The sequence below is a fragment of the Temnothorax americanus genome, unplaced genomic scaffold, assembly GCF_048541705.1.
Source record: "Temnothorax americanus isolate GAGA-0224 unplaced genomic scaffold, ASM4854170v1 Scaffold1, whole genome shotgun sequence".
NCBI lineage: Eukaryota > Metazoa > Arthropoda > Insecta > Hymenoptera > Formicidae > Temnothorax > Temnothorax americanus.
Window position 1 is genome coordinate 3,390,942 of NW_027509230.1, and position 15,456 is coordinate 3,406,397.

A 15,456-nucleotide genomic window follows, 5' to 3' on the forward strand; every position below is an offset into this window, starting at 1 on the left:
ATACAAGTTCAAGGAAATTAAATCAATCGATCGATCGTTCAATTTATAATTTACGTTACTTATATTGTCTGCGTGAAAAAAAGATTCGTTTAAACATAACATAAGCAATACGTAAACAATCCACGTAGATATATTTCTGAAATTTACGGTACAACTCTGGAAAATTCGATCGTGGCGTACATACACCGGTAAGACATACAAAACTCGTCGAGAAAACAGTGTACGTTAATAACCATGCGATTCTGGTTATACATTCGCAGATGCGCTACCAGTCGAGAATAAAAGTATCGTTCGACTCCGCATGAATGTTTGCAATATCATTCGCGAGATTTGGTCTCTGAAAAAATCGCGTGCCTTTTGCCCAATCTAAAAGTGAGATGACATTATCGATGCGCGTTTGATGGTATCTGATTCGAATGAATATTTGAACTTGATATTCGAAATGTTCTAACCGACGTCAAAATGACAAAAACGTTTTGCAATTAAAAGGAGTCGTCACAGTTGTCGGTAATGTCATTTGAAACGCAATACGAACTCGAGCCACTATTGAAATGTATATTTATCGCATGAGTTGATAAAAACATAATTTTAGCCGTAACACTAGAGGCGCGCGCTGCCTTAGAATAATAAATAACGATACCTGTAACGCGCGACGGAACAAAAGTAGAAATGTTTATGTCATGTTTATTATATCGATAATATTATATACGCGGCGTCGCAATCTACGCGTGCAAAACTCGCGGATGAGCGAGCTGTTATCGCGGAAAAACCGAGCGTCCCTCCGCCCCGGTCCCTTCTAATTGTGCGTGGTGGCCGATCGTTGCGTCTCGCCCGAGTGTCGGGCGTGATTCATCATCGACTCGACGCGGTTCGCCGTCTCCCGCACCACGTCGGATATCTCGTCCGGCAGGTGGTCCAGCGTCGGGATGTGCGCCGACAGCCTCTTGTAGACCGAGTCCCGGCTGCCGTCCTTCTTGTGCCGCCTCTGCTCCTCGTACTTGAGCTGCTGCTTGAAAAATATCGCGTTCTTGACGAACTCCAGGGTATTCTCGAAGCTCTTCCCGGCGCCGTGCATGGTACGGATCGCGCTGACCGCGTACTCCACGTCGTAGCACCTGCCCAGCAGCTGTTGCTGCAGCGCCAGCACCTCCACGCGCTTCTCCACCATCGGCGGCAGCGCCTTCCTCACGTGTTCCTGCAGCCTGTAAAACGCGAGCGACGGCTCGTTCGCGACGATGTGCATGTTCTCCGATATCCGCTCCGTCGCTGCAACAACGAGATTTGTCGTCGCGTGGATCAATATTCATATTTTTTTCGTCACGCATCAACGTTAACCCTCGTCACGCGCATCGCGATCTCTATTTATATTCGTTAAAAAGTGGATCGCGACGTGAAAAGAGCGGATTTATCGAGTTTACTCGACTCGTGACGTCAAAAGCGAATTTTAGCGGAAAAAGGGGGAAGAGGCGGAAAGGAATTAGGAAAGTGTGTTGCCAAGACAAACGGCTAACCTTTCTTAACTTTCGTTTCCAGCTCCTGATCGGGTTGATACACTTTGGCGGCCATCGCTTATCCAGATTTATCGCATCGGGCGATCAAAAGTCCGCGGTTATAAATATCACGCGGAGCGTCAGTTCGACGTCGCGAGAGATGTAAATAGTAGTGATAGTAGCTCTCTGACAATACCGCGCCTTGACCCTGCTTGACCCGCGTCGCTCGAAACATATCAGGGTCGTCGCGTCACAGGTCGCGGTGGTACGCCTCTAAAAATAAACATCCGTTCCTTTCGGGGTGCGCCTGCTCCGCGTTTTTTTTTTTTTATTTTTTTTTTTATTTTTATCTTTCCCTCTTGCCAAGGTTCTTCTAAATTCGAACTTAAAATCGAAGTGAGACGGAATTGAGCGACTGTCACAATCAGCTGATCGTCAACGTGTAGCCGGTAGCGACTTCATTCGGCACTTTATACTTCCGCACTTGCACCTTTTACACTTACGCAGCGATAAATTTTACAAATTATTATATCGTTTGTGAATCGAGAAGCAGGGGACGCAACAAATTATCGGCATTCTTTTTTGTTGCGACAATAAAATTCCGTTTTATCTCTCGCAGTCGATGCTGAAAACTCCTTGCAATCCGGATTTATTAAAGTTATAAAGCTAGATAGCATATATTTTTTTTGTTCAATTTTTCGGCATTCGACGCTGGCAACTTGCCGTATGTGTGATAATAAAATATTCCAGCGTTGTTGAATACACGTTTTGTGAAAAAATTTATAAATAAAATAGCCAACGACCAACGACGCGCCCCCCACCGCCACGCCGCCATCTTCGCGCGCTTGCAGCGCGTACCGGAAATAACGATGTGTACGCGGACCTATCATCCCGTGTCGGAAACGTGGCAGCGGACGAGGCGCCGTTGGCAGTTGGCACTGCTGCTCTCTCGCGAGCTCGCGAGTCGCGAGTGTCTCCCGGTCCCGGTGGCTCTCGCACGCCGTCGTATGTCGTATGGTGCGTCCGCGTCCGGCACTGAGAGCACCTGACGCGAGAGACGTTTCGCGCGTTTGGAGACATCGGAACGACAGTAATCACCGGCCGTCGAACGTCCGCACGGAGAAAAATGTGAGTTTTACTTTCACGTTTTTTTTTCTTCATTTCAACGAGACCCGACGATTTTTCCCCGCGGAACTGACTGACCGCGATTTGTGCTTGCTGGCACGATCGCACGGGTTCTCGAACTTCCGCTCCGGAAAACGAGACGTCAACAGCTGTTCCAGCCCGCGAGACGATCGTGTTTCGTGTTTCGTAATTTCTTAAATGCGTTCTGGAAATTTCGTACAATTCACTTCGCGTTACTTTTACACGTATCTGTCGGAATTGCGCTTAACGGCAGAATCGTCGAGACGCGTAAATAAATTTACAATAAGGTTGACGTAAAGTATTGCGATGTGCGAACTACGCGACTGACGTCGGTGAATTCATACGCGTAAACGGTGTTTCGCAGCGAAAATTGATGACGAAGTAACTGATGAAGTCTTTTATCTTGCAGTATGAAGTGGCACGTCTTGCTCGCGGCGTTCGCCGCGCTGTGCGTAGCTGTGTACGCAGAGGAGGAGGAAGAGGCCGCTAGATTATTAGTGTCCAAACGGATACTCAACAAATACCTGGTAGAAAATATGGACATAGTTATTAAGGTAACGAGAAAGAAATATTTTCTACGAAATATTATTTTTTACTTGGCGCAGTCTGCATTTATTAAAAAATATTACTAATGCAACGAAAACAAAATTTGCAGTACACTATTTACAACACCGGCAACGTGGCAGCATTGGAGGTCGAGATCACGGACAATTCGTTTCATCCGGATCACTTCACTCACGTGAGCGGCGAGTTAAACGCTAGGATCGATCGCGTGCCACCGTACGCCAACGTGAGCCACACCGTGGTTGTGAGGCCGCGCAAGTTTGGATATTTCAACTTCACTTCGGCCGAGGTTCTCTATCGCCGCAAGGAAGATGCTCCCCGGCTACAGGTGGCTGTGAGCAGCGAGCCTGGCGAGGGGCTCATCGTGGCATACAGGGACTACGACAAACAGTTTTCGTCTCACGTGGTAAGCGTGAACATATGTACTTGCGTAACGATCGTATATTAAGATATTGTAAAAGAGTTACGAGACATCGCCGAGACAGGTAGCCTTATAATTATACAAACTTTGGAAAGAAATCGCTTATGTGGATTATAATGTGAAACTAAATACTATGCTGACTGCATAGTATTTTACAGTACAGTCTTGTATATTACAGTACGTACGTGTTATAACTGTACTACTTGTTTTTATTTTCTTAATTTATAACACGATATTTTTAATCTTATTTTTTCCTTTCCGAGTAAGATTATAATTATTTTATATCGTTTCCTTTATAACAAAATTACAACAATTATTGCCTAAAATCTCAGTTTAAAATTAGATAAATCCATGTGTATATACTATAGAGTTAAATTTTATCGTCTTATAATCCTGTTTTACGTTTCATAGGTCGATTGGGCCGCGTTCGCCGTGATGACTCTACCTTCCCTGCTCATTCCATTCGCCTTGTGGTACTCGAGTAAAAGTAAATACGAGAAATTGTTGAAGAACACAAAAAAACACTGATGGTATGTTAGAGTCGTTTCCAGGAATTTCTAGGTCACTTTATAAATTTTCCTATATCATTGTAAGAAACACGACTGTTCTACTGCTTACATCTACTTTTGTAATAAACGTGACACTATTTATGAACATCATGTTGCACTTTATTTATTTAAGAATTCAACTTCTTGCTATCTGAATTTCCATCGTCCAAAGAATGGAAATGGTTTGTTTATACCCAATTATATTGGGACTTTTTGTTTTACGGTGAAATATCTTCTCAAAAATCATTATATCATGTTCGGACTTTATACCGGATCTTTATTTGATAAGCGAGTAACTCTAGATATTCTATAAGCACTCCTATACTTAACTTAGAATACAACTTGAAAAATTGCTACGCTATACGTATGTCCTACAAACGTGTATATATCACAGCTTCACAAAATATAAAAAAATAAGGTTTTCTTTCTGTGATAATATACGATAATATATCGTGTATATCGAACAATAAGTTGGCTGCCGTTTTATTTATATAAACAAAAATATGTAGTTTTATGACTAGGAACTATATCGTTAGTAAAATGAAGATGATACACGAAGAATCGTGCATCGTGGCAATGTTAACGGACTGTTATAATCATTCTTTACACGCACACGCACACACAATTGTCACAAAGTCATATAAATATGTACAATAATGTCGTATATGTGTGTCACGTCAAGCGAAAAACAAACATTTCACAAAAACTGAGCTTTTTTTCCAAGAAATGGATCTGTTTCCATACATAAAAAAAAAACGGATGATAATTTTGACCCCTTTAAGGCACAATTCTGCAATGATCATTATACTAATTTACAATGAATCACTTTTAATGAAGCATCAGTCGTTGTCCGCATTAGTCGCTTTAACGTCGACAAAACTAAATTTTTCTCATGAAACCGAGCATCTTAAATTTAAATAAATGTTTCTTATTGTTGATAGCGAAACGAACGTTATTTTCTAACGAATTTTTGTCAACAATTCGGAGTTGCTCTGTATTCGATTTTAACTCTCCTAACGTATCTTTTTCTAACATATATCTCTCCTCCTGATATACGGTGTGCCGAAACTACGCGGGTCACCGTAAACAGACGATTCGAACGCCGAGAACGGCCTTAACGGCGGAGTTCGGGGGCTGGGAGTCGTGGGAGTAGTCGGAGTAGTTGTACACGGAGTACAGATCGTTTTCCTTATCATCGGCGGAGATTTGTCAGCTATAAAAAAAACCATCATTAATATCACAAATGCTATATATATTGAGAAAAACGTCGTACGACAAACATAGTAAAATTAACATTAATGAATAAAATATCGAAACGAAAAAAAAAAAGTAATGGTACGTACCAAAAATACCTCTATTTCTGACTGTTAAATCGACAGCTGCCACTTTGTGTTTCCAGACTGAAAAATCCACAACTTTCGTTAGTAATACTGAAAATAACGTAAGCTTATTTTATAAAGAAAATTTGACTCTCGTCTTACCATAAAAGATGGTGATCACAATAACGGCGAATGTTCCCAGCGTGTATCTGTGGAAATACATGTAATTCACCCATTGTACTCCGGACATAGGGATGAATTGACTGTATCTTGCCACGCGTATGTGAAGCTGGAAAGAAACGCGTGATATATCATAAAATGACTATCGCTATAACGTCCGGCAAGTAAATGCGTTTAAAACCCCCCATACAGTTTACTTACAGATATGTTTTGCTTGGTCAAATCGTTAGAAATGAACATTTTTTGTCCCTGAATTTCGTCCTGATTATGCATTAGACGCAATCTGTACTGTATTGTAGATTTGGAGATGTATTGCCAAGTGACGGCCACACCATCCGGTACAGCGATCTGATAGAAGAAATGTAAATAGTATTATATTTCATAAAATTTAAAAAAAGATATACAAAAAGAAAATTAACGTTTAGCAAATATCATAAATTTTTAACTATTAGCATCACACAATTCTAATAAAAAATAAATAATTCAATAAAGTTAAAAGACCTAATAAATAATTTTAATTGCGTTATTTCTTATGCGTAAGTCTAAAATTTTTAGATTTTAAAGAAAAAAAATTATTATTTTTTTTAGATTCTTAAACAAACGACTTAAACTTAATTAAACAACGACTCACATTGAGATACTGTAACACCGACGACAATCCATACACCTCAAACGATGTCGACAGCACACCACCAACACTTTGAGTGGTGACAAACGTGATCTCCTTGGCGTCGACGTACACAGGTGGCAAATAAGCGAGTTCCAGAGCTGCTGACTCGATGTCACGGCTCTGGACGCTAATTTGAATACGGCTTTCCAACACACTGGCGGCTATAGTCGGAGAACTCATTGGTATGATGTCGCAATAATAAAAGCCTGTGATAAACAAAAGAAAAAATCGTTGCAACAAACGTATCTTCATCTTTCATCGTGCGCGATAATAAGACTGCACCAACCTGTCACGATATCGAATCGCGGCTTCACGACGAACAAGTCCTTCACGCCGATCGACGAACTCGACGAGACGAACTGGATGTTACACGCGTAGGGAAACGTGTTCAATGCAAATGACGATAACGTCCGACAACCGCCTAAACCTCTAGCCAACACGTTATTCTCCTTGATCTCCTCGTCCTTACTCTTCAGCACGAGCGGAACGCTGAAGATTTCCGTGCCGGTGATGTTTCTTCCTCTCAATGGAACGATGGATACCTGTGCGAAAAAAAAATCACTTTATTACGACGTATACCGCGCCGAATTATGATATGTTATATTTCTTTGTTAAGTGATTAATTACCCGTGCGACTGGTAAAACGTTGACTTCTATCTCACTCTGCACGTGTGTCGCGAGGCTGTGTTTTATAACGGCGTGGCCGACGTTTCGGGCGCGACCTATACCCGTGAGGGGATCCACCGACAATATCTCGGGCGCGGAGGACTGCCAGTATCCCGGATCACCGTCGGACGAGAGAAGCGGCATGGAGAAGCATATTATATCGCCAATCGTCAGGGTGGTCTTCGTGGGAAATATGATATCGCCGATCATCATGTGAACGTAATCGAACATTCCATTGGGATGTTTCTCGTTGAAGGTCTTGATGACCAGCTCGCCGTTTTCCATGAACCTGGCAGTAATGACGTTACCCGCGCCCGCGGTGAACGACGCCAGATCGGCGCGATTCAGCATGGCCTTAACGTTCGTCTCGGCAGCGTGGAACTTGTTTCCTACATTGTCGTAATATTCAACGATGTAATCCAGCTCCATTCCCTTCGGTAACATGTTCAGCTCCTCGCCGTTCCGTATGCGCAGTTTGGATTTCAAGGAGAGCATCATGTAATGAACAGGCTTGACCTCGACGACCACCGTCAACGATTGCCTCAAGTTGTACGCTTCCGTATTCGTAACGGAGATAATCGTCTGACCGTAATTCTCACCGGATCGCACGATTCCGTTCTTCTCCACGGTCACGGCCTTCGCGGCGGGCGTCAAGGCGCGCGGGTCCTCGAATTCGTCGCCGTGCGTGCCCGATAAGATCCTGTAGGTCGTCGTGCCGTGCCGGTCGCGATTGGTTTGCAGCCGTAGAACGGAATTCGGTGACATCAGTAGCGTCGATATCGAGTTTCCCGACGATGGCGGCTCGGTAAGGCGCAGCTCCTCGAATATCTCGATCTTCACGAACGTGGTATATATGATGTCGTTCTTGCTGTAACTGGACAGCATGTTGCAGGGCACGGTGGCGTTCAAGTAGATCGTCGCCACACCTGGGCTCACAGCTCTGGCCCTCAGCGACACCTGATTCTGATATCTGACGTTGATGCCGGTGTCCTCGTACATGTTGTGTAAAGTCAACAGACCGGGATCGCTCGACGACCACGCGAAACTCAGCTGCAACTGCATGGAGCCGATGATGAGGGGCGTCAGATAATCGGGTATACCGAATGCCCAGAGGGGAAACGTCGCGCCTGCTCTCACCCTGTTCACCGGGGTCGAGATCTTCACTCCCTCGAGATGCAGCACGTATATATCGGCGCGATCCTCCGAGTAGACCACCTTGTTGCCTTTGGCGTCGAGACCAACGGCGCGCACATGAATCCCGGTCCAGCCCGCCGACTTCCCCTCGAGAATCCCGTTGCGATCGACGCGCAGGATATCGCCGCTCTCCGTCGTGAATTCGATCTCGGCGTTAGGCGGACCGCCGACGGTCTGCATCTGATAAATGGTGCCGATCAGTATCGTCAGATTCCTCGGCTGCACCCGCAGCGGGACGAACACCTGCACGGTGACCGGCTCGCTGCGTATCTCACGGTCACCCGTCTTCACAAACGTCAGCTGACTTTCGCCCTCAGACAAGCCGTGAATTTTGTACAGGATTCGCTCGTAGGGCGCGACGTCTTGTTCGGTTGCGGGCAACTGTTTGATCTCGATATGCTCGTTGTCGATCTCAGCGTGGAATTCTAGCGCGCCAAGAGACGGCAGTTTCACAACATGATCGTTCGTGTCGTAGAGTCTCAACGCGGCTGTCACGCATTTCCCCTTTTCAATCTTATCTACGGTGTCCACCTCGATCGCCGCGAGTTGTTGAACCTCCACGTGCACCTCCGCCAACTTCGAGGGTAGGCAGAGATCTATCAGTGCTATATGAAGCTCACCCGGCTTCTTCGGCGTCACGCTGATCGTCCTCGTCGTGTCCATGTATCGAATATCCGCTATATCTTTCGAACTGAGAACGAACTCGTAGTAACCGGAGCCTTGGCTGACCTGCAAGTACGACTTCATGCTCGAATCGTTCAGAATTATCAATTTACTGGGGCTGATGACGGTGTCGTTCACCAGAGTTGCCTCTATGGAGGCTTCTATCAGCGGCGTCTCCACTCCACCTCTTTCATTCTCGACGGGAAATGGTGGCCACTCCGGCGTGAGTTTCAGTCTATTTAGAACAAGCTTCTGGTAGCCGGTCACAGTCGCGAATATCGCGAGAACGCCGTGATGCTTCTTGAAGATGATATTTTGATAGTGACTCTTCGGCAGAATCACGTCCATGTCCGTCCAAGTCTCCTCCATCGTGCTGGACTGGATTTCTACGGTGCCGCTGCCAGACGGCTTCAGATTCCACTCGACGTTCAAGCTCGTGATATTGTCGAACCGCCTACCGTCCTCGTCCTTGACGATTACAGCGATCTTCAGACGCTTATCGCTGTGCGCGATTATCTTATCCGTGTTCTGACCGATCGGACAATTTTTGTCGCGTGCCCCTTTGAATTCCGGCTGCAGGTAAACGTACCTGGGCTTGCCGCAGACGATCTCGATCGTTTCCGACGCGTGGGTGTGCCGACAGTTCGAAAACAGGGGGACGTTCGACACCGTGTACGTCAGCGCGGTTTTACCCAACGCCTTGCAGATCACCTTGAAAACGGTTCTGTCGAAGGGTCCGCTCAACGTGTCCTCGTATTCAGCCACCTCGGCGATCTCCTCGTTCGACAGTTGTATCTCCCGTGAGTAATCTTGGGACTTGTTCGTCCATGGCAGCGGTCCGCCCCTGAACACCACGTACCTCGAGGATCCCACAGCAAGTAACGTTTCCTTGCTCCCGGGGTGTATCGCCGTGAGTGGTTCGTATGCCGACACGGTGACGTTATCCGTCAAATAATGATCGATCACGTCGTTGTTGTTCGCGTTGTAGGCAACGGTTACGTCGGACGTCCCGACGTAGCGATAATTTGTCACGGTTATTACGGCGCACGCAACGCCGATCGGTTGAACGTTCTTATCGTAACTCCGCACGAAGTTCACGTCCGGGATATGCACCTCGAAATCGAGATCCTTGCAATCGCTGAAAGGTATTTCTTTGGCGTCGGATCCGTTGAGCAGTATCCCAAATAACGCGACGTGCAAATGAATGGGTTCTCCTATGGCCGCCTCCATGTTATAGTCGACAATTTTCAGCTTTACAGGCGACAATACGTGTATCTTCGCCGTGTCTCTGTTATATTGATTTCTCGCCATTGCGACGACTACCTCCGCCGTACCTGCCGACAGAATTCTGATACCGCCGTTCTGCGAGACGGCCAGTATCGACGGTTGTCTGCTGGACCAAACGTACGACCCATCTCCTCCGCTCGCCTTCAACATTATGTCGAATCTGGAATACAGTGATAGAGAGCGATAAAAGAGAAATCTACATTAATTCTTTCGACGTATCAACAATTCCTCTATGCTCACCTGGATTTGTTCGCGACGTCCCATGGAACAGCCAAGACGCGTGGTTGAACCTTCACCGGGGTGTGTGTCGTGAGTTCGACCCTAGTGGAGAGCCGAGGCTCGAAGGTAATCCTTTTGCCACGTTCATCGATTATACCGCGTAGCGTTGCCTCCACGATCGTTGTCCCACAAGTCATCGGTATCACGACGGCATAAGTGCCGTTTTGCGTAATCGACTTGGGCTCCAGATATTGCTCGTCCATCTTCGTGGACACTTCCACGCCTTCTCCAATGTGGAATTTGTGATCTTTGCTGTCGTAGAGTTCAACGACGATCTCGTGAGCGTGACCCAACACCAATCCCCAGTTTCTGTTCGGCAAAACGGAAAGGGAGATGTACGCGACTTCGTGTACGTTAACTATGGCGGAAGGTAGAACAACCGGATACTCCTCGCGGACATTCTTGTCGTGTAGAAACACCTTCGTACGTCCCAATGTACGCCCGTACGCGAAATCGTGGTCGTTATCGATCTCCAGGATGTCGGGATTCTCGGCCTCCAAGTAATACTGACTCAAAGGCAGGCTGATCTCCTCCAGGCGACCCTGACGAGTGTGCATTATCTTGTATCTAAAGCTGTCCTGTGCCATTATCGTTATCTCTGGTGGAATGATGATCAAATTGGCGATGACGACCAGCTCCAGCTCTATAGATGGGACATACTTGTACTCCGAATGTGGCAGTCTAACGGATACCTTAGCCGTGCCGGTCCTGACACCTTGTATGAGAATAACGTGACCCCTTTTGCCGACGCTGTCCAACGTGGCTATACTAACGGGTCTTTCGTACTGCGACTCCTCGTAGGTCATGAAACGTAACACGTTACTCGCGAATTTGCCGTCGGACGACACGTGTTTGTCGGCGTCGCCGATAGTCCACGCGAATTCAATGCCCGCCAGAGTCGTAAACTCGTTTCCGTGTTCATCGTACGCCCGTACCTCGAACGCTTCAGGTATATCCTCGATATACAATTCTCTCGTGGTGGTAATGAGATTCAGTGAGAAAATTGCGTCCACTATAACGTCGCATCGCAGAAAGTGGCCGGTATTGATATCTTCCGCCAAAACGATCACGGTATTTCTCGTCAGTTCTCTCGTTATGGTTTGAATCAATATCGCTGGCGAACATGTCCTGTCGAAGTTCTCATTTATGGGGATCAGCTGGATGATGTCTAACCGTGAGGTCGACCTGTGGAGAACGGAGATCATAGGAAAAAAACAAGAAAAAAAAACACAGAAAAATCAAATATTTCAAAAAAATTTCCCTACAACGCGAAATTTACTGTACGTAGACATAATTAAAGCTGTAATTTAAGAGTACCTGAACACTCAATTCCGCAAATATATCCGCCCGTTCTGTCTTAAAACAAAAGATCGCGCTGCACAATCTTCAATTCGCGGGTAATTACTACGTCATCGTTGCCGCAAGTGCCGCAAAGGAAAGGACGCGGGCCGCGGATGACCGCGATGAGGTTATGGTGCGACCGGCAACGTGCCGCGCGACGGAAAATTCACGCTTCACGGGGAGACGAGAGCGATTCCGCGTGATCAGCGATGCGGCGTGACTCGCGCCAACTCGCGCGACCACGCCGTGCGAAAAACGGAACAGAAAAAGAGGTATATATATATATATATAGTCACCATTTGTAGCAACTGCCGTCCGTCACCTCCAGCGTGAAATTCACCGCGAAGTTGTTGAACACGGGCAACAGGATGCGGGGCACGTTCAGTCGGTGCGTCGCGGAGGCCGTCGCGACGAGGACGACGAGCAGCACGGCTCTTCGAAGTGTCGTCGTCGACCCGAACATGTCGCAACTCGCACGTGTGCGTGGTATTCGCGGCATTCGCGCGATTTTCAATCCTCCTGATCCCCCCCGCCCCCGCCGCGAACTGTTTCAAACGGTGAAAAACCGCGTCCGCACTGTCCGCAGGCGCGTGCGCGTGGCGCGTCGATACTACGCGCACGCGCGTGTCGCGCCCAGGGATGTTCGAGAGTACCGAGAGTACGATTCTGAATCGATCTTTTCTTCTCGAGAAATCGATTCTCTTGAAATAGATTTTGTGAAAAAAAATAGATAAAACTAATGAAATTCGCGTGTTTAGTTCGATAATTTATCGGAATTATTGATATAAAACATATAAAATTCAAATACAGCTCTACTGGACAGAAATTCACGAAGGAAAGCCCGGGCAACGTAAAATTAAACTCACTCTTCATCTCTTTCTAGGGGAATAGTTAGAAAGAGATGCAGAGTGAGTTTTAAATCGAAGGATCACACGAATCGGAGACTGTGTCCAGCATATATATATGTATATATGCGATAAGCAGCCTGCGTCGCCATGATGTGCTTCTCCTGACGTCCCGATGTGACAGTCGTGATTTGATGTGTTTCGTCGCGATGCTTCCACCTTCCGATAACGTTCGTCGACGGCGGTTATGAGAGTCGCGGAGCGTGCGAGCGAGCGAGGGGATCCGCGATGTGGGATCGTGCGATCGGTCGGATCAGTGTCGCGTGATGAGCGCGATAGCCTATTGCCTACGGCAGCGTTGTTAGTGTATATACTTGTACATAGATCTCTCATTTCCTCGAAATGCGTACCTGATTAATTAGCACGCTTTAATCGCGCCACGTTGAAACGCCGCGACACGCACGATGTCCGCTCTGCGAAAGAAGGCGGGCCGGAGAAGAGAGACGAGGACTGACAATCTTGTAGGAGGTTAAGTGCTCTTGTATACACCACTTATACGTAAATTTACTCGTCCCCGCACCCTGCACCGCGTACGAAATTTTACCTCAAATTGCAGAAGGCTAAACGTTCTTTGGTATGGCTATGAAAAATGAAATAAACACAAAGATATAACGTTTATTTAATCTTTGAGTGTAACTCGAGAAAGCGTATAAACTATATTTAGATGTTAATTCCTTTTTATAAACTTAGAACAGCGAGAAGCTGAACAAATGTTTTGTCGATTAAAAGACTTTATATATATATATTTTTTTTAAATTTACTTTTTACATTTGTTTTCCCGTAAATAATTGTTGTTTTGATATTTTACAGCAGATGTGACCATTGACGACTTTGCTAATACATTACGAATACATGCAAGGTCCAAGAAATCAGTTACAAATGTCTCTAATGAAGGTTAGAAGATAACTTATTTACCTCACACTTTTTACTAAACTATTTTGTTGGATAAGTATTATAGCTTGTTGTTTCAATTCTATTATTGAAACTTTATTTAGTGAAACAAGAAGCGACGAAAGAAGAAGAGAAACCAGCATGGGATGAAACAGATGAAGAGACCTTATTAAGAGATAACACAAGAGGAAGAAGGAATAGAAGAAAATCGAAATGTCAAAAGGATAATGATGAAGATGAAGGTAAATAAAATGCGTTTTAATTAAACGTGAACATTTTTTTCCAACGATTGCATCATAAATGTACAAAGTATCATATATGATAAAATGTAACAAAAATACTACGTTTGTTTAATAGGAATCGACTATCCATTGGACATATGGTTTATTATCTCGGAATATATACAGCCTGAAGCAGTTGGAAAGTTTGCAAGTATTTGCAGAAGTTCTTACTATGTAACCACCACTGGTAAATTTTGGTTTCATTTATACAGATTGTAAGTACTTTACTGTACAGTCTGATAATGTTATATGAACTAAAATGTGTGAATTTCTTTTTAAATATTATTTTCAAATTATTGTCTTTTTATTCTGTTTATGTCTTTAATACTACTTTTTAAGTAGATTAATGGTTCTAAAATGTAACATTTTATATTTATTTCTTAATATGGTAAAAATGATACACAATTGTACGTTGCAGCTGTATGACCGTACAATAATTTAAAATCAGATTGTAATTCTAGATATTACAAATTTGTACCAAACTTGCCGGAGCGTTTGCAGCCACAATGCATGAGATTACATGGACTAAGAGCTTGTGTTATCAGGGCATTGCATTACAGTTATTTTAGAACGCCGGAAGGGGAAGGAGACGATATGTCTTACTTACGACAGGACGAGCCGCATTCTCTCGTGAAAAGAAAATGCACTCTCATGTGGACTAAAGTAAATTGCGAATAACTCTTTATCCACATTTAAACTCTTAAGCTCAAGTAAACGTATAGCTGTTCTTTTGTATATAAATCTTAAATTATTTAATTATGTAAAATGGTATCTAGCACGTGTGTAATTATATTGGACTTGTCATCCTTTACTTCACGCCGCATCATAATACTTAATGTTGTGTGTTTTAGGAGGTGAAAGTATGGTATTTCTATTTTAAGTTGAAGGAAGTTTCCAAAACGCGCAACAGCTCGTTAAAACGATGTAAGCAACATGATGGTAGAAAAACCGAATTTCTCGATACATTGGAAGATGTAGCTGTTAATCCCGAGAAAGGTTGCAAAGTGCTTAGGGTGTGTAACAAACTCGCTCGTAGATTTTTGATGAAATTAATTTTTGTTTGTAGTAATATATTTTAATATGTTTAATGACTTATGTGTAGGTGACTTGTTTAAAGTATAGTATGTTACCACCTGTGATCGGATTAGTCCTGCAAACGGTATCTGAGAATCTAATGCCCGGCTTCAGAGAACGCAGACTTCAACTTGGATTCGGAACGTCGGATGCTCCCGGTACATTTACAAATCAAGTAGTACTCCGCAACGTTATCAATTACCGTATCTTGAATTGGTGGGATCCCGCCTATCCTCATCAGGACGTGAGCTACACGATCGAATTGCCCCAAAGTGATTCGTGGGACTAGAATTTATTACAGATTGTTCTTATATTTTGTGTATTACATTGGGAAAATAGACAAGCCTTTAAATTTTGTAAAGACAAATATATCAACGCGCAACAAATGCAAAGTTGTTTGAATTAATACCTTTCTCTTTTTCATCGGATATTCATGAACGATTCAGGAATAATTTCTTAATTAAATCCTAATAACATAATTTGAGGAAATATAAAAAATGCAAATGACAAATTTGGTGTAAAGACGCTTTATGTACA

The 15,456-nt window shown here is 44.5% G+C and overlaps 4 protein-coding genes across 6 annotated transcripts; 2 read left to right on the top strand and 2 right to left on the bottom strand.

Moving 5' to 3' along the window:
• Positions 1-112: 112 nt before the first annotated feature.
• On the bottom strand, positions 113-1,870 carry LOC143895154 (BLOC-1-related complex subunit 8 homolog). Its single transcript, XM_077402047.1, has 2 exons — positions 1,512-1,870; positions 113-1,266 (listed from the first exon to the last, which is right to left on the bottom strand). Exons 1-2 carry the CDS (start codon positions 1,564-1,566, stop codon positions 797-799), a joined length of 525 nt encoding a protein of 174 aa, XP_077258173.1. The 5' UTR covers positions 1,567-1,870; the 3' UTR covers positions 113-796.
• A 511-nt stretch (positions 1,871-2,381) lies between these two features.
• On the top strand, positions 2,382-4,275 carry Ssrbeta (signal sequence receptor beta). Its single transcript, XM_077401979.1, has 4 exons — positions 2,382-2,618; positions 3,046-3,190; positions 3,292-3,606; positions 4,033-4,275. The coding sequence occupies exons 2-4, from the start codon at positions 3,047-3,049 to the stop codon at positions 4,147-4,149; spliced, it is 576 nt and encodes a 191-aa protein (XP_077258105.1). The 5' UTR covers positions 2,382-2,618; position 3,046; the 3' UTR covers positions 4,150-4,275.
• Positions 4,276-4,277: 2 nt separating this feature from the next.
• On the bottom strand, positions 4,278-12,313 carry Gp210 (nucleoporin 210). Its single transcript, XM_077399508.1, has 9 exons — positions 12,065-12,313; positions 10,389-11,612; positions 6,966-10,308; positions 6,625-6,880; positions 6,300-6,544; positions 5,870-6,016; positions 5,651-5,777; positions 5,513-5,569; positions 4,278-5,382 (listed from the first exon to the last, which is right to left on the bottom strand). Exons 1-9 carry the CDS (start codon positions 12,265-12,267, stop codon positions 5,198-5,200), a joined length of 5,787 nt encoding a protein of 1,928 aa, XP_077255634.1. The 5' UTR covers positions 12,268-12,313; the 3' UTR covers positions 4,278-5,197.
• Positions 12,314-12,741: 428 nt separating this feature from the next.
• On the top strand, positions 12,742-15,305 carry Fsd (transmembrane protein fates-shifted). 3 transcript variants are annotated; one of them, XM_077401445.1, is made up of 7 exons: positions 12,742-13,141; positions 13,484-13,567; positions 13,669-13,806; positions 13,922-14,032; positions 14,294-14,508; positions 14,697-14,858; positions 14,948-15,305. In XM_077401445.1, exons 1-7 carry the CDS (start codon positions 13,078-13,080, stop codon positions 15,206-15,208), a joined length of 1,035 nt encoding a protein of 344 aa, XP_077257571.1. In that variant the 5' UTR covers positions 12,742-13,077; the 3' UTR covers positions 15,209-15,305. The 3 variants fall into 3 exon arrangements, with proteins under 3 accessions (XP_077257571.1, XP_077257555.1, XP_077257564.1); XM_077401429.1 differs by having other exon boundaries at positions 12,743-13,141; positions 13,922-14,060; positions 14,307-14,508; XM_077401438.1 differs by having other exon boundaries at positions 12,743-13,141; positions 13,487-13,567; positions 13,922-14,060; positions 14,307-14,508.
• Positions 15,306-15,456: the final 151 nt, after the last annotated feature.